The 19050-nt window shown below is 46.3% G+C and overlaps 1 protein-coding gene across 2 annotated transcripts in view; it reads left to right on the top strand.

Moving 5' to 3' along the window:
• The window catches only part of LOC144104165 (putative cytochrome P450 49a1), a 153623-nt gene that overhangs the window by 54141 nt on the left and 80432 nt on the right, over window positions 1-19050 (top strand). For both annotated transcript variants that reach the window (XM_077637019.1, XM_077637018.1), the window contains exon 4: window positions 4489-4690. In XM_077637019.1, the coding sequence (XP_077493145.1) occupies window positions 4489-4690 (202 nt within the window). The remainder of the gene's footprint in view (window positions 1-4488; window positions 4691-19050) is intronic.

The following is a 19050-nucleotide window of genomic DNA, read 5'->3' as shown; positions in this document are numbered from 1 at the left end:
TTAGTGCGGTTGCAGGAGGAGGCGGACACGCTGCTGTGGCGCTTGAGACCTCCCCATAAAATGTAGTCGCCTGCTTTGAAGACCTTCGATGGCGTGAACGACGTCGACGCACCTTTGCGGCGGCCTCTCTTTCCGTAGAATGATCTCGCGCCATTTGTTTGAGTAGCGCCCATTCAATCTTAAGACGGAGGCAGTCTTTCGAGGAAGAGTCGTGAGGGCCATGGCAATTTGCGTACTTCACGGCAGTCGCTCGGCAAATGTCGCCGCTGTGTGGCTCGGAGCATCTCAGGCACACGGCGGAGTTGTTGCAGACGCTGCTCACGTGACCGATCATCATACACCTCCTGCACTGTAGCAGCTTCGGAACGAAATGTCGAAGTGGGTGTCGAAAATGACCAACCTCCACGCTTGATAGTATACAGTCACCCTCCTGGATGTTCAGGTTAATGCATTTAGACCTGCCAAGGCGCGAAACATGAATTACTGAAATGGTGTCGGTCACCGGCTTGATTAATATAGGCAAATCGGCGTCACAGATGGCAATGTCGACGTCGTAAATTAGACCAGCAGTAGCGCAGCTGCCTTGGAGTATAAGTGGGCGCACGCTGATATTGTCAAGTTTGGTGATGGTGGTCATACTTCCTAGTTCACTCCGCTCCTTGACATCAATGACAATTACGTTTTTAAAGGGGTTTATTCTCACGTCTTGGATCCCTCCCGGTGCGAGGTTTTCCAGATATATATAGGCGGCTTGCCTGTCAAGGAGGTTTAGGTTGTCGGAATGTTCCTTTGAAACAAACAAGACGGTTTGCGCCGTTGCCAGAACTGAGATGAATCGTAGGCACAGCCCATTCTTCTGGAGACCATGTTTGATAATACGTTGTTTTGCGGTGCAATAGTGAAAGCGTTTGAGGATTATGTAGAGTTTTCTGTACCTCAGATTTGAATTTCACTCTGAGACGTTTCCTAGATAGATTCTAAAGGTGCTTATTTGAAGCGCAGGTCGGTGGGCATTGGTCGAAGAGCGTCACGACGGACGCACTCACAATCCCAACTACACTACGTCTACATATACAGGGTGTCCCAGCTAACTTGGCGGAAGATATTGAAAAAAACCTAAGTATTCTGCGGAACTGAAATCGCATGAATGCTGTTAGGGATTATCTAAAGTTTCAGTACAATTTTTTTGCTCGTCTTACTTGAATAATTATGTCGTGATAAATTAACTTTTTAAATACAGCTTGAAACATTCAGGCGTCAATTGGGGTGTTGTGGAGCTCCTCAACTATTGTCCAACTCAGGCACTTCCAACCAGATAGATGTGGCGTGGTCGTTTTAATTCGGGAAAAACGAAAGGCCGCGAAGCTCAAAAAATACCACATGACAGCGTGCTCCGTGCGCCCGAATGCGCAGCGATTACAGCGCTCTTAACGAAACGCAGCTTAAGCTAAGAAAAACGCAGCGAGCCATGGAAAGAAAAATGATAGGTGTAACGTTAAGAGACCGGAAGCGGGCAGAGTGGGAGAGGGAACAAACGCGGGTTAAGGACATCCTAGTCGAAATCAAGAGGAAGAAATTGGCTTGGGCAGGGCATGTAATGGAAAGGCAAGGTAACCGCTGGTCCTTAATTGTAACGGAGTGGATTCCAAGAAAAAGTAAGCGTAGCAGGGGGCGGCAGAAGGTTAGGTGGGCGGATGAGATTAAGAAGTTTGCAGGCAAAGGGCGGATACAGCTGGCGAAGGACAGGGTTAATTGGAGAGACATGGGAGAGGCCTTTTTCCTGAAGTGGATGCAGTAAGGCTGATGATGATGATGATGAAGATGTATTTCGGCTAATTATTCAAGTAAGAGGATCTCAAAACTGGTACTGTAACATTAGAAAAATCCTAACATCCACGCGATTTCAGTTGCGAAGAACACTTAGGTTTTCTCAAAAATCTTGGTCCAAGTTAGCACACACTATATGTTCGCTGTGCTGCTTGAACAGCCGCCGCGGTCCCATTAAACTTACCTCCCCGCAAAAAAAAATACACCCTGCCGATTTACGGAGATGAAAGTGTGGAGGATCAGTAATAAGGCTTGAGGCATGGGACATGCACAGTTTCGCGCTCCAGCGACGGTGGTCCAGAGAGGGGGCGAGTTTGTTGCATAACGCGGTAAGCTCCTTGGTAGCAAGAAAGCTGTTTCGTGGCGAACCCCGGAGTGGAGGAAGGCACCCAGAGCAAAACAAGTGCGTCGGAGAGATATGACGCGGGAGGGTCACAGGAATCCCGACGGTGCTTCTGGTGCCAAAAGAGCTGTGTGGTGAAACAGCGGGCGAGTTGCCGGCATTCTTCGGCGTAGAGGTGAGCTTCGGAATGCTATGTGGTCTCGGAAGGCTCAGGGCTATAGAGAAGGATGGTGCCCATGGTGGATGTAGGCTCCCGGCCATATGAGAGGAAGAAAGGAGAAAATCCCGTCGTTGTCTGTGTAGCCGTATTTTACGCGTGCGTGACAAGAGGGAGCGCTTGGTCCAAGTTGGTGTGGGCGGTCTCAACGTACATGGCGAGCATGTCACTGAGTGTGTGGTTGAACCGCTCAGTCCACGATGACTCAGTCGTTGTTAGCGGAAGTGGTTGAAAAAGGGCCAGAAAGATCAATGCCCACGGAGTCAAAGGGTCGGCGAAGGCAGAGTAATGGCCGCAACGGAAAAAACGTCGTAGCGGGGAGGGATCTTGCGATGTTAGCAGGCTCTACATGAACGAATATATCGACGTATGAAGTAGTACATACATCGCCAGTAATATCAAAGACGCAGCCAAGCCTAACGTTTTCAGTATACCGGCGCGGCCGCATTGTGGATCTGCGTGGAAAGAGGCGCAGGTGGCAGCACGGAGGTCCCGAGGGATCACCAACAGCCCCTTCCGCCCGTCGTAGAACAAGCTACGGCGGTTTAAGAGGTTATCACGAACGGCAAAGTTTTTGCTTTGGTGGCGAAAAACGTTGTTTTTTTAACATTATATTTCGGTTGGTTTACGAAGTAATAATCATAATATTAATTGGTTTCCGGGGAAAGGAAATGGCCCCATATCTGTCTCATATATCGTTGGACACCTGAACCACGCCGTAAGGGAAGGGATAAAGGAGGGAGCGAAAGAAGAAAAGAAGAAAGAGGTGCCCTAGTGGAGGGCTCTGGAGTTATTTCGACCACCTGGGGATCTTTAACGTGCACTGACATCACGCAGCACACGGGCGCCTCAGCGTTTTTCCTCTATAAAAACGCAGCCGCCGCGGTGGGTTTCCAACATGGGAACTCCGGATCAATAGCCGAGCGCCCTAACTACTGAGCCACCGCGCCGGGTGCTTACGAAGTGTAAGAGCCAAGAAAAGTCCACGACACTCCAAGGACAATTAATTTATTTTCGAACTGCTGTAAGGTATTTACGTTTTGATGAAGCAAAGCTAGCTTTATTGATTTGTTTTTATAAAAACGAACTGATATTCTGTTCACAAATTATGTGCAATAATAAACTTCGACATTCTGGAATGAATTTCTTTAAAGATACTCGAAAAGACTGGCCGTATGGAAATAGTTTCATAGTTAATATCGATCTTGTTTTTGATATACATTAGTTACTCTATTTCCATCTCCACTCGAAAAACAGCCAGCGCTAAACAGGTGGTAAATATTATTTAAAGAACACGCGCGATAACACAAGAGACATATCTCCCAAGTTGTAGCTTTAAACTATCATTGTCACTACTGGCACTATTTCTCGAATTGCTGACGGTGCCTAATACCCACAGCTCGCGCGCGCGCGCGTGTGTGTGTGTGTGTGTGTGTGTGTGTGTGTGTGTGTGTGTGTGTGTGTGTGTGTGTGTGTGTGTGTGTGTGTGTGTGTGTGTGTGTGTGTGTGTGTGTGTGTGTGTGTGTGTGTGTGTGTGTGTGTGTGTGTGTGTGTGTGTGTGTGTGTGTGTGTGTGTGTGTGTGTGTGTGTGTGTGTGTGTGTGTGTGTGTGTGTGTGTGTGTGTGTGTGTGTGTGTGTGTGTGTGTGTGTGTGTGTGTGTGTGTGTGTGTGTGTGTGTGTGTGTGTGTGTGTGTGTGTGTGTGTGTGTGTGTGTGTGTGTGTGTGTGTGTGTGTGTGTGTGTGTGTGTGTGTGTGTGTGTGTGTGTGTGTGTGTGTGTGTGTGTGTGTGTGTGTGTGTGTGTGTGTGTGTGTGTGTGTGTGTGTGTGTGTGTGTGTGTGTGTGTGTGTGTGTGTGTGTGTGTGTGTGTGTGTGTGTGTGTGTGTGTGTGTGTGTGTGTGTGTGTGTGTGTGTGTGTGTGTGTGTGTGTGTGTGTGTGTGTGTGTGTGTGTGTGTGTGTGTGTGTGTGTGTGTGTGTGTGTGTGTGTGTGTGTGTGTGTGTGTGTGTGTGTGTGTGTGTGTGTGTGTGTGTGTGTGTGTGTGTGTGTGTGTGTTAGCCCACTAGCTCACTTTTGTAATCTGCCATCTCCTCCCACGTCGCAGCGATCACGGCAGTATCACTCGGAACAAGGCTGGGACTTCTAGAGAAGCGGCTTCATCGAGATTCGCAGGCTTTCCGCATCTTCCAGGCAATCGATGACATCTTCAAAGGACTTGATACACTGGTTACGCAGTTTCCTTACTACCGCTACGTGCCAACTCCTACTAGCCGGATCTTTGACAACGCGGGTGACACGCTCGTACCGTAAGTGGTCTCAAGTAGTACACTCCATTTAGCATTAGTGTATGAACAGATTGAGCCAGCATAGATGTTTTAAGGCCAATCAAAAGGCCATTCCATGTATGTCACGCACGCACTTTGTACATGCGATGGAATTAACTGACTAATGCTGTAAAACCGCACAGGAACCATCGTAGCGAAGGAATAGAAATAATCATTTGATGCCAGTACTTTCCCGCAAGTGGTCACGCTTTAAAGCCACGACATCCCGAAATTGCAAAGATGAGTGCAGGCAACAGTTTCCTATTTAAAGCAGCCTGCACTGATCAAGAGAATCGGCAGAGAGAGAGAGAGAGTGAGAGCATTTTCATTAGCGTACTTGCGCGTCCGCCTCATTGTTTTTCCATACGGGAATGGACAGTGTGAGCGTCAGACAAGCATGCTGAATTTGATAGAAGCGCTCTGTAGTGTCTGCACACTCCCGAAGAAATTGGCAACGAGCGCCGGTGAACGTGAGCTTCTAACTTCGTTTTTAAAACTCAGAGTACCCCTTCGTTCAGTATACCTCATAGATACTAAACAAAAACCTGAAAACATTTCAGAAAGCAGTCCATTTCCATTCGTATGCCACCATTACCTAGTTCACAGTTATTCCGATTATTTTTGAGCTGATGGCTGTATCTTTTATGTTTCGTTTGCGGCCGGGCCGCACACAGGGCACTACTGGATACGATTGATTGATTGTTTGATTGATTTATAGATTGATTGATTGAAACAACTTTTATTTAAATCAAGCCTACCCTCAAGCCTAGCCTGAGCAGCCCCTTATGCAGGGCTGGCTGGCAGTGTGCACGTGAGCAGTGTCCGTCTAGCGTCGAGCTGACGAGAATTTATGCTGAACCTTCCATGAGGGCGTAGTGACTCAGAAATTTCAAATGAAGATTTAGGTGTGGTATCATACATGGAAGCCGGATATAAGGGCGGTTTCTGCGGGTGACTGGAAGCATAGCAAACTCACTCATGCCCAGAGCGAGAAAGCGCTCCTTCCGCTGGCGGGCACGAGATAGCGATACCAGTAGCTTCTCTGATTCAAGAGGCAGTGCCCTACACTGTGAAACTAGATCAAGGTGTCTTAAAACGCGCAGCCACAAAAGGAAATATAAAAAAGATGACACATGTGCGATGTGTAGTAAACCTGTAGAAACAATTTAACATCTTATGCTCGAATGTAATGGTATCCGGCCGGATGTCGATGCAGGCACAGTCACATTCCCTCAGGCCCTGGGGAGACATTCATGGGTCAAGTGAATGTGCGGTGGAAGTCAGCAAAATGCAATTGGAAGATTGGTGGCTCAAAAGCAGGGTGGCTCAAAAGCAGAGAGGTGACATGAGGTTAAAACTGTAGGTTTAAATGTGTATTTAAAGAAAATGTAGAATTTAGAGACCGATTTATAACACCGTTAAATAAATATAAAGAAAAAAGTCTAAAATGGAAGCAACTGCGGCCATCCCGTTTCAAAGTAGACGCTTCACTCTTGCATCCATCCATCCTGCGAAATGGGGCTTTTTAGTGCGCTAGCACTAATGCCTCGCTAGCGAAAAAGCAGTCCTGTTTGGGGGTGAACCCTCGGAGTAACTCGGTTGAGTTTGGAGGAGCGTCGCGCCAGCTACAGCCAATGGGAAGATGGTGAAGGAAGCAGATGAAGAGCTAAAGATGCCGTTGCGTGTACACGAAGATGGCAGTAAGAAGATATGAACTCGACGGAGGAACGTGCAGTGGACGAGCGGTAAACCGTGGATGAGGCCGGCCCTTCGATCGATGCCGAAGCCGAACGAAGCACGGCTACCTGAGCAGCAACGCAAAAGAGAGCGCGCGCACGTGAGTCAACCGATTCAGCGGAGATGGCGAGGCGGAAAGCGTAAGCAGAGCTTTGAAGGCACTATTACCTTGCTAAAGGGGATGCGGAAACGAATTAAGAACGAGAAACACAGAGAACGGCGAGAAAGGAGAGGCGAATGATGAAGTCTGGAGAAACTTGCAGCTGAAGGGCTTCGTACAAGTGACTTCAGAGACCGCCGAACAGAGGAAACGGCGACTGCAATTGCAACAAGAAGCTCAGGCAGCTTAACTCAAGATTAAGGTGAAGGAAGGAACTATTACAAGAACGTTTCGGAGCAACTCGAATTTTCAAGCTGAAGAAAATTGAAACCAAGATAAAACAAAGCTAGCCAAAGCAAACATGCTAACACCGCTAAGTCTCATTTCACTTAAGCAGGTAAATTGTGGAAAACTTTTTTGGTATGCTATCGCTGAAGACGACCAGAGATTCTCGATTAAAATTGTGACTGAATCACGCAAGGGGTCACCCGAGCATACAATCAAGAGAAGCAGGCAGAAAATCCAGAAGCATGGACTCTAGGCAGCCAAAAGAAATGGACTGTACAAGGAAACAAATAAATGTCAAACGCGTCCACACTGATGCGGTCCACACCGGCTAAAGCTTTCGACGGGTAGGATTAACGTCACATTCTGTATTATCGCAGCTTTTACAGGCGGCCCCTGGGATCGGCGGTTTGTGACATGTTCAGAAAAAAAATACTTTCCGCTCATTTCAGTTTCAAAAAAGTGTTCTTTTGGTCACTGTCAGTGCCATACCTATCATTTGTGCCAAAAATTACGGCATCTAATTTTTGTTCGCTATCTGTCTAGTGTAAATGTGTGGAAGTGTACACAAGACTAGTCGTTCATTTTAAGTTAAGTACAACGCATTGAGCCATGGAAAGAAAAAATGATAGGTGTAACGTTAAGAGTCCAGAAGCGGGCAGAATGGGTGAGGGAACAAACGCGTGTTAATGACATCCTAGTCGAAATCAAAAGGAAGAAATGGGCTTGGGCAGGGCATGTGATGCGAAGGCAAGATAACCGCTGATCCTTAACGGAAACGGAGTGGATTCCAACCGAAGACAAGCGTGGCAGGGGGCGGCAGAAGGTTAGGTGGGCGGATGAGATTAAGAAGTTTTCAGGCGTAGGGTGGGCGCAGCTGGCAAAGGACAGGGTTAATTGGAGGTACATGAGAGAGGCCTTTGCCCTGCATTGGGCGTAATCAGGCCGATGATGATGATCCATCTATGGTTTTAATTCCTTTTTTTACTGTACAGCTCTAAGGGGACCGTTCCTACGCTCCGCATCGTATTCGGTGTCGTCGGCAGGTGGCGTGTTACGGCGTGGGACAGGTTCACGGGAAGCTCAGAGTAAAATACTATGCGAAGAACCCCTGAGGAAATTGGACGATATCAGGTGGGCAGCTAAGGTATTTAAATACTTATAGAGAAAGAACGTTGACTCACACTGGCGGAAAAGAACTAGTGAGCAGACCAGTAAATTTGCCAGAGACGAGGACGAAGAAAGAGCATTAAACCACAGGTTTAAAACGTCGAAGGCAAAAATTGGATAGATTCAATAAAAAAGAAGCGTATTGTAGAACTGTACCGATACTGGAAAAGGCACATCAGGAAGGAAGCGTTTTATGATAAATCAAGAGGCAATGCCCTATATACTCTTTGAAGCTAGGACAGAATGTCTTAGAACGCGCGGCTACAAAAAGAAATTTCATGAAGATGATGACACATGTGCTGTGTGTGGTAAATCTGTGGAAACAATACAACATCTCAGGCTAAAATGTGATAGTATCTATCCTGATGTCGATGCAGGCACAGGCACTCTTCCTGAGGCCGTAGGGTTTAGAGATAACGATAGTCATGTAAATAAATCTCCAGTGGAAATTATAAAACAGCGATAGGAAGATTGGTGGCTCAAAAGCAGAGAGGTGGGTTAAAAGTGTAGGAAGACGTATTTAAAGAAAATGAATTTTAATAACTTACAACAGAGGTAACGAAAATAAACGGGAAAAAAGTTGAGCATGGTGGCAACTGCCGTCATCCCGTTTCAAAGGGGACGCTCCTACCTTCCATCCACCCATCCATCCAGGTGGCACGTTGTCAAGCAGTACAGGAAAGCGAAGCACCACTTGCCGCGCCAAAAGCGGACGGAAAGGCAGAAAGAGCGCAAACTATCAACTGGTTTTATTCGGTTCAGTACTGCTTATATTGGTTGTGTACACACGTGCATAAAAAATGAGAGAAATATCAAATCAAGCGTGCGCACAAATCAGTAGAATCTGCGCAAAAAGTTTTTTTTTCCCCAGTATACAGACTAACAGAAGTGTCACTAATGCAGTCCTGGCACTTTACTTTCGTGCGTACGATTGTAGAAGCTCACGGGCCACTTTTTCTTGGCTCCTGCTTGAGCCTTAACGTTCTTGAGCCATGGCTCACAACCCTTGCACGTAATGCAAAGAGCCGGCAAGTTCGCTCCTTCTCGGTTCCGAATTAAAACTAGTTTATAGTTAGCGCTCTTTCCGTCTTCACCGTTTTTTTCCTGTTCTTCTTAAATGTGAGCGCAACTTTTTTTTAACAATATATGCATGCATTAGCTTGCCCAGCAAAAGGTTCTTCCAAATTAGAAAACAGCGCATACGTAAATACAATGTTTTGGGCGAGTTCGTTTTCGACTTCCGTAACTATACAGCCCATTTGACAGAACACAGAACGCGCACGGCAGCGCTCTGTTTTGCATCGTCTCTGTTCCGTCAAATGCGCTTAGTTATGGAATAGGTTAAGTAGCGTTTACGTTTATGAAGGTGATCAACAAACTGGCCTACGTGCTAGCATTGTTCGCTATACTCTCAAGGCGGGGGTTTCCGGAAAAAGCGTCATTGTAGTTGCAGTCAACATGTAAGTGCAGGGGTTTTTCCAGGAGCTGAAATTATTATGGGGGGGGGGGATGTGCACAACTTCAATTTTTATGGGCGGGGCACGGGGGGAGGGGGGGGGGGAAGGGAGAGGTGTTAGGTGTAGAGAAACAGCGCTAGTCACTATTAAATTTTTGTTTGCGTCATTGACCTCTCGCGTAGGACAAGCAAAAGACTGCAACACTCATGAGAACGATTGCGAACAATTACTTCACTTGACACAAAGACTGAAGTCGTATTATCTCGCTAATCGGAACACTAGAATGAGTGCAGATCACTCCTTGATTATGACTAGGATGTCATTACGCGTGTTTTCCCCGTGACCCACACTATCATTTTTCTTTCCATGGCTCGCTGCGTTTTCCTAAACTTAATCTGAACCCTTTTCGCTAGCATCCCCGTTTCTGCCCCGTAGGGGAGTACCGGTAAGATACGGCTGTTGTACACTTTTCTCTTGGGGGATATTTGTAAACTACCATTCTTGATGTGAGTGCCCGCTGTTCCCTTTCGTGAATGCTGAACATTACTTGAGTTTTCTGCATAATAGTTTTACACCTATACGCCTTTACAAAAAAGCAGCCAGTTTAGTAAAAATTATGTCGTCAGCAGGGCGACAACTATTCTGCGCCCAATATTATATTTGAAGTCTGAAACAGGTTTATCTGCAGCCAGTACTCCCCTGGAGAATGTTGGGGTACGAACGGTCTTCAGCAGCTCTCTGAAGCGGTTCATAAAACTGCAAAAAGTAACTGCATCTGTCTTTCTAAAAGCTCGTGGACCTTCTTACAACATTCTTAAGAAGAAAATGGGATAGCACTTGGAAGTTGGACAACTGCCAAAATTCCAAGACCCCCAAAGATTTGGGAATAGCCAACCCTAGAAAACGGATAAACTCTTTCCGCACCGCGCAAATATGGCGAAGATTTGGTGTTTTAAAATCGTATTTCATCAAGAAGTGCTAAATGCACTGCGCATTGTAATACTTCAAAATGCAGCTTAGTTATTATACTTCTGGATGAAAAAAATGTCAGAGTTGTGTCTTTAAAAAGTTTTTGAAAATGATTAGTTAAATATGCTGCCAATAGAAAAGAAAGAATACAAGCAAAACCAAAATAAGCCGCTGTACTGAGCCAGAAATTGATTACAAAAATATTGACATATACAAAACGTTCACCTGTCCTTAGCTACCATTCTTGAGATTTTGAGCTACGCAGATAAAACAATGTGCTTTCTGTGGTCTCTCAGGCTAGCCGATGTGACTGCTGTGCCACTAGCGAAAGCAGTCGCGTGAGGAGATGAAGCGAAAGAGGTAGATGTGGGACGTGCTGCGCGTTGCAATTGCTCTGAGTTCTGTTCTTGCTTTTTTATGGCAAAGATTTATTTATTTATTTATTTATTTATTTATTTATTTTTTATTTATTTATTTGTTTATTTATTTATTTATTTATTTATTTATTTATTTATTTATTTATTTATTGAAGTACCTACATTCGCAAGCAGAGAGTAGGGTGATGCAATATGCTCTTCGTAGCTGGAACGCTAGGGTACAGGAATACATAAAATAATTCAAGCAACAGCAGTGAATAATACAAACAATTTGGTAAGGACGTATAGAAAGAGCATGCGCTCAAAATTGCGATGTAACTGCACACTTGAACTGAAAAGAAAATGCATGGTCATATCGAGGCACATACAACAATTATACAAAGTTTAAGACATGACAAGTGGAATGAATCTTTCGAGAGAAGGTTGAGGTACCAGACCAACGATATCAATACTAAGCAAGTGCTGCATTTAACGCTGCGGTAAATTCGGATACAACCAGAGCCATCTCGGGGGTGGGAAGGGGGGGGGGGAGAGAGTAGGTTCCATGACCTTATTGTGTGTGGAAAAAATGACTGCAAAAACCAAGGTAGGCACTGATACTTCTTTAATCTTATTGGGGTGATCTCGACGCTGCGAAATGTATGCGGACGGGAAAAGATAGTGATCTTTATTTAGTACCGTGCGACTTATGGAGGTGGTTTATAAAGTTTGAGTAGATATTATGTTCTAAGGTCTTGCAACAAACACTGGTTAGAGATATTGGCCTACAGTTCTTCACCTGATTCCTAAGCCCACCCTTATGAACCGCCACAACGTGACCCATTTCCCAGTCTTCCGGTAAATCAGAATTACTAAAGGGCTTAATAAATATTACGGCTTTATGTTCGAAATAATTCTAGCACAAGGCTTGAGAATAAAGTTCGGAAAACTGTCAGGACCGAAAGCTGAATTCAACTCTATTTTTTCAAGGAATTTGAATATTCCAAAGCTCTCAGTGGTGATATCAGACATAGGCTCAGAAATACAGTTGAGTGAACCGGCAGACAGCTAGGTATGGTCCTTGAAAAAACCGACTCATTAAAGCAGTTTGCCGTATTGATATCATTACTTATAGTGTTATTGGTCTGAGTTTTTGTCGAAATGCTGACACCGTCCTTGCGGGTTGACTTAGCCCACTTCCAAAGCTCTTTAGGATTGTGTTTTACCTTAGAGCCAAGTTTGTGAAAGTAAATTTTTTATACGCTTTGATTTTGCCTGCAATATCATTACACAAATCCAGAAAAACATTTATATAGCTGCTGATCTGCACATCGCATGTATTGTTTAAATTTACGGTCCCTTTTGTTAATAAAGCGTAAATATGGGTTGCGCGAACGGAAAATTCGCATAAAAGAAGACGGGACAAGTGCTTGCCCCGTCTTCTTACATGTCAACGTTCCTTTCGCGCATCGCATCTTTACGCTTCAATGAATCAACTTGCCAATAACTTATCTTTCTTTTTTAATTAGAGATTTGATATTGTCCGTTAACAGTGGCCTATTATTTCTTAATTCTGGAGTAAGAATATTGCAAGGGATGTGTTGTTCAACAAGGAGCAGGAGCTTCTTTTTTAATAGCCACCATAAATCAGCGGCGTTGACGTAGTGCTGCAAGCGACAAATGATTTTCCTTTGCAGCAGAACTAATTCCTGTGTGTGGCCGCTGCGGTGGCTGAGTGGTAATGGCACTCGACTTCTGGCCCGAAAGACGCGGGTTCGATCCCGGCCGCGGCGGTCGAATTTCGAGGGAGACGAAATTCTAGAGGCTCATGTACTGTGCGATGTCAGTGCACGTTCAAGAACCCCAGGTGGTCGAAATTCCCGGAGCCCTTCACTACGGCGTCTCTCATAGCCTGAGTCGCTTTGGGACGTTATACTGCCATAAAGTAAACCAATTCCTGTGTGATTTGAGTATGGATTCCGCATTCAAAAAAATGAAATTTTCATGGTTTTTTTAATAGTAGTCTGCGGTCGTAGGCACTGAGCTCCGGCAACCGCAGTGTCATGGTCGCTTATACCCGGAAATATGGAAACAGAATTCAACAAGAAACTTGAGTTTGAGGAGCCAATATCGGGGGTAGCAGAAGCGCCACGAAACCGTTGAGTGGGAGCATCTACGATCTGGAATAAACCATATGCAGTGATGAAAATACTGGCAGTTGGTTAACCCAGCGAACATCGGGCATATTTAAGTCCCCCTCTAGCAAGAAATATTCAGTTGTAACTTTATCGAAAAAATTAAAAAGGTAAGTAAATGGGTCACTGGCTGTAGCGCTAGGCATACGGTAAAATGTTCCTATCGTAAGGTGTTCCCTATCTTGAAGCACAACTTTACACCATGCAGTTTCACAATCACAGCCACTGAAGTCGAGCATGAAACTTGAAATGAGCATTTTTACGAGTTGTAAAACGCCTCCGCCATGTGAATTTCTCTCCTTACTACAGGCTTCATAATCAGCGGGAAACACTTCTGAGCTGGAAATAGTGTCGTTCAGCCTAAACTCAATCCCGATTATGATATCAAAGTTTAAGGTGGATTACAGCGCTGCTATTTATTCAGTTTTATTTTGTAGCGAAAGCTACACTACGCTAGCCGGAGCGATTTCGCCAGTCTTGTTGGCGATCTGCTCCTACTGCGCAAGCGCGAGTTTCGCCACAGGTGCGCCAGGCGTGACGTCACAGCTGCGCCGCCTCCGCGGCCACCGTTGACACCGCAGTCTCGCCCCCTTCCCCGCTGCGTGTTGACGCCACGACTAGCTATGTGCCTTACTGCGCATGCGCGTGGGGTCGAATGAATATGGGAGGTGATGCGCTCGGCCCAGGGTTGCAAGTCACGGAAGAAGAGAAGCCTTGCTCGATGCGACAGCAACTGTCGGACCCCGAAGTCGTTGACCGGGCTGTTCGGCACGACTGACCGACAACACACAGGCGGACATCTTTTAGGCTCCATCAGTTAATGGCTCCTTTCGCTACGTATACTAGGCATAGCGGAGCTCAGCCACCGCTAATTTTTTAACGCTGCGGCAGTTGACAACCAATACATCAAATCCGGAATCCGGAATCCGGACGAAAGTACGTACTTGTTTGACATGTTGACTGCATCAGACTAAGCGTCATAAAAGTATGTGCAGCCATGAATAGGCAGCTTGTGCCGTAATTTAAATACAGAATCTTGTTGCCGACCGAATTCATATAATTTTTTGTGAGCTCTTCGAACAGAGCGCGAAATATCCTCGCGTATAGAAACTGGTGTGATTTCACTATACTAGACACCGATAGTATTGCTTCTATTTTTTTAAACCTCGTAAAACATGCGATAATTGGCCGGTTTTTGCTTGGCTGGAAAGTACCTAGTCTATAAATTCGGTCGAAGTTGACAGGGTCGATAGATATGATAGCTTAACAAAGGATAAGGAGATAATCGCATCTTCGGGCTGCTTCCACGTTTCAGACTGCTCATCAGGAAAGCCAAAGAAAAGTATGCTGTTCCGTCGGAGTCTGCTTTCGGCATCATCAGCCCTGGCTCTAATTGAGGCTATTTCTGCAGGCAAGGGATGCAAAATATTGATGCTAGGGAGACTGCTAGCAGCAGTTCACTTCGGTGATCTTTCTGAGGAAATGACGCATTCCGACAGAGTTTTCATTTGTTCTTCCGTGATGAGCTGCCTGTTGCGCGAGTCTTTGAGGTCAGCCGAAATCTTCCCTTGGCCAGATTCAAGACTGATTACGATTTGCCGTAAGGCTGACATGTCTCACGATTCAGTCTGGGATTCTGCCTCGGATACAATCGGTCCAGGGTTGGGTTCCACATCACCCGACAAAATCAGCAGTAAACGACAGAGCAACATTCAATACTAATGTCACGCATTGCCTAATACACTGAAAAACAGCTGCTTTAATGTCTGGTGGGCACGACACCATAAATAAAAAGGCTTTGAGGTCTTAATACATGAATAATTATTTAAATAACAAGCCTGTTGCAGAAGAACGGGTGAGTGCACGGCTCGCAGAACGGTGTCGTGCCCAAAAGGCGATGGCTGCGGTGGGCGTTTGAATGCATAAGCTGATGTTCCGAGTTGCCAGGCACGAAGGACGATCTTGTCTAATCTAGGAGGAAAGTCGATTGGTTCATCGTGGTCGTTTACGAATACATCTTGAATAATCGGTGGGTCATCAAGATAAGGGCTTGCACCGTGATTTTCATAACCAGTGGACGATCCGTGGACCAAGGTAATGGAGCGCAAAGGCCAGATAGCCCAAATAAGCTGTAGCAGAAGAACGGGGGAATGCACGGCTCGCCGAACGGTGTCCTGCCCCCTTGCACTTCCTACCTTTCCCTATTTGTTTTCGGTGCGGGGTTGATGGGTTCTATGTGCGAAAAGTGGGCGCGGCCTTTCTTCACATCACAATCAAAAATCTGCTTGCGTATTTGGTAAAGTAGTTTGGCAGCAAGTTGCAAAGACCCTAAAGCACCAAATAAAACCACTCTCATCATTAACAAATTAAGCGCACTGCATAAAATACAACGTACACGACGAAACGAAACACGCGCGAGCAGACTGATGTCTCGGCCCTCTGAGACGAAGTCTCGCAATCGAAACTGTAGTACGACCATTCCACGTGGATGTCTGCCTCACCACTGCTGCTCTAAAGAAAATGCACTTCTCAGTGTAGCTTTTCGCCTTCCATGAGCGCGCGGCGCAACAGACGCCATGATCGCCGACCGTCGGACTACTTACGGTCAAGTTCATTTTTCACGTCGCCTCCTTGCGTTAAAAAATTCGAAGATAAAACTGAAACCAAAAAAATGATGCTATAGAAGCAAACTAGATGTCGCTGTTTGTCCTAGAAGGTCATTTGGAGTTTTTGGCGGCCGGTTCATAACGTGGATCACATATGGCCCATGCCCTATTGTGCGCTAAAGAAAGAGGTAAAGTGCAATAATGCGGATTTGTGGATCGAATTGGTGTTAATTATTGACTGAATTAAGGTGAATTAATTAGTGTTTTCAGGTAATATATTTACATGTGATAATCCAAAGGAAGGTACTATAAGAATCTAATCCTCAGATTTAAAAATCTGGAGGTATTGATTACGTGACGACTCTCTCGACCAATCTGCAGATTTCGCGACAGAGAAGCAAGTCTTTTTTGGAAGACGGCAGCCTGAATCATATCGCATTAATGACTGCTGTTTGCAGCTTCATTCGCGCCGTGATATTTATTGTTTGCGCCGTTAAGAAGTTTCTTTATATACACTTGAAGGGAAGCTGAACGCAGTGGCTTGCGCGGCCTTCGTATGCTGATAGCGCGTGTAAGCGTATGTACACGAAGCGTTCTCGTGGGCTACAGCCACGAATGCACAGTCCTTTTACTGTCGTCACACCTCTGTGCGTGTTCACGAGGGCGATTCCACGTCCGCTTTCCTCCGAACCTTCGTGCGATAGATTACGTAACATGTCGTTGTTGTGGTTTTAAGGGCCATATACTGATTAATGTTAACGGCTTCGTGTAATGGCGAGGAAAACTTCCTCTGTATTGCATAATTTGGCAAAAGAAATGAGGAATGAGAATGATAGGCACCCGAGCAAATGTCTTTTTCTCTAGTAGTCTTTCTTTTTTGCGCTATTTTTCCAACTTGAAACAGTTCCAGCTAGCCCAGTTTTGCATCCTTGTGCGCTGACTGCAGTCTTTTATATTAGGGCTGATCCTTTCCAACATTCTATGGTCTGTTTTATGGGCATTTTATTGTTGGTGAGCGCCCTTTTTGATGCGGTTAAGGGCGTCAGGAATATATTCCACAAGTCACCCCAAAGCTGCAAAACGGCCTGCAGTGTAGCAACCTGCACATTGAAACAGGAAGCTTTTCTATGCTGCAATGAATGCAAATGAGCTCTATAATACAGTACGCACGCAAGCTGCAGGAAGCAAGGCAGTGGGACTGAGTAGACCACCTTTTTTCTTTTCTTAAAATTAAACAGCGCTCCATACTCTGCCGAATGCACAGAAAGACATGACAGGATGGGCGCTGCATCACCAACAATCCCTGCAACGTGTTTTATTAGGCAGACCGCCTATACGAGAAGGGTCAATGCACCGCCAGCGTGCCGCAGTGGCCGCGGACACGAGCGAACAAAAGCGACACCTGTTTCGGTTGCCACAGATAATACTGGAGTAGGACATTCTGGCAGGCTAGTTGGTTCATTGATGCTGTAGAGCAAAATTGCGCCGTGGGAGGAAAAACACAGACAGTCACGCAGCCGGGCTGTGGTCTGTGTCTGCCGCGAAAAGATAATAGAGCGGCGCGCTTGCAGCACGTAGCACAGGAAGGAAAACGGCGCCGGTTGCTGCAGCATTTTTCGCAATGGATTCTAGCAAACGCGTTGCTAACACACCGCCGGGAAGTCGAGAATCCGGTTGCGATTGCGTCTAACGAGCTAGCACGTCGTAGTAAGAGCAGAAGCCGGAACTGAATTTCATTGAGACCACAAGTCAACGGGTGGCTGCCTTGTAACTGTTTCGTTTTGTAAAGTCCTCGGGTTTCTCGCCGCGCTCAACACTTTCATTGCGGCCCGTACAGGCTTCAATGACCGGGCGTTGCCAACACCTATCTTCAGAGACGAATACAGGAGGAGCTACATCGGCCTAAACAAAAACATCACCGAAAAGGAAATGACAAGCGTACTTATAGCCATGCTATTCGCCATCATCAAGGCTATTCTCTGTACCAGCACCTCGGCAAGCTGCTTCCTATAAGAAGCCGTTTTAACACTCTAGAGTCATTAGCGTAAGACATTACAATGCACATGGGTGAGTTTCCTTTCAGCAGCAATTATAGCATCTCGAGGAATTGCATCGTCGCAGTCAGGGGAATCTTCGTCGCCGGAATCGGTTCGCAACACTCGCGGCTTGCGCTTGAAGTTACCAGACTTCCAGGATCTTATTCGGGTGTGGAACACTTCCTTCACATAATCATGTCGGCGACCAATTTGGATTCACTTGTTATCACACTCATGAGTCGTGGTGACCAAGCGGCATCAGCCGGCTTATGATGCAGTCTTAGAAAGTGACCTCTCTTCTTCTGTGCACGACGTGTCACCACACAACGAAAGTGAAAACAGCTGCTCTAGTATTAGAGTTTCCAGCCAAGAGCTTATTTCTATTGCTGTATACTTACCGCTTCATACAGAAAAATGCGGAGGCAGTCTCCGCTTACAACGAGCCGAGGCAATAGGAATTTCTTCGTTATATATCAGATGCGGCGACTTCATGGCCCATAATGGAATCTTGGCCCGCTCGTACATGTGCGCTGGAGGAGCGAAAGAGTGTGCACCTGCACTTTCACAGCATTCGGGTGGTGGTGTTTTACTGGCTTCGGTGTTCGGCAGCTGATCCAAAGGTCTCGAGGTCGAATCCGGCCGCGGGGCCAGCTTTTCGACAGAGGGAAAATACAAACACGCCCGTGCGATGTGCTGTATGACGTTATAACACGCCAAAGACCCCCAGGTGATCGAATTTAATCCTGAGCCCTCCACTACGGTGTCCTTCATAGCCCACGTGTCGCTTCGGGACGTTAAGCCTCGCATACCGCATATCACGGGGAAATCCGTTATCCCGCTAAAAGACGGCAGAATAACGCCTAAAAAATGCAGCAACGACCAGCTTGACAGAAACGATGGTTTATTGGTGACACTATTGACGAAAATTACAATTAAAGATTATCACGTGCATATATTAAGGAGTGCCTCGACGTAGTGAGCGAGAAATTACTGGCGTGGCTCTGGCAGGTGATCCCCCTAGGAGGCAGGTAGGCCATCTAGGTCATGTGGCATTGCGGCGTCAACACAACCTGCCTACCGGATAGTGAGCAAACCGCCCACCGTGGCTGGAGGCAGTTAAATTAATGATTGGTCGTTCGGGAAGAGCGACTTGGGCCGCACGAGGCCCACCGCTGGGAAGACCTACCATCGCAGGGTATACGACAAGCTGTCGGGCTAGCTGGACAACACACGGATAAGGGACAGAAAACAGGAAAGACGACGGCGCAGGCGCTATGCCGTCGTCTGTCCTGTTTTCTGTCTTCCGTCCATGTGTTTAAGCGCTGCCAACCGCAATGGATCGCAAGGCATAGGCGCGTCGCTTAACCGCTGCACCACTGCGCCAGGACGAGTACAAAGACTCCCAGGGATCTATGAATGTAAAATAGAGAA

The sequence above is a fragment of the Amblyomma americanum genome, chromosome 9, assembly GCF_052857255.1.
Source record: "Amblyomma americanum isolate KBUSLIRL-KWMA chromosome 9, ASM5285725v1, whole genome shotgun sequence".
Lineage (NCBI taxonomy): Eukaryota > Metazoa > Arthropoda > Arachnida > Ixodida > Ixodidae > Amblyomma > Amblyomma americanum.
The sequence above is the reverse complement of the archived record's forward strand: the minus strand, read 5'-3'. Positions and strand labels throughout refer to the sequence as shown.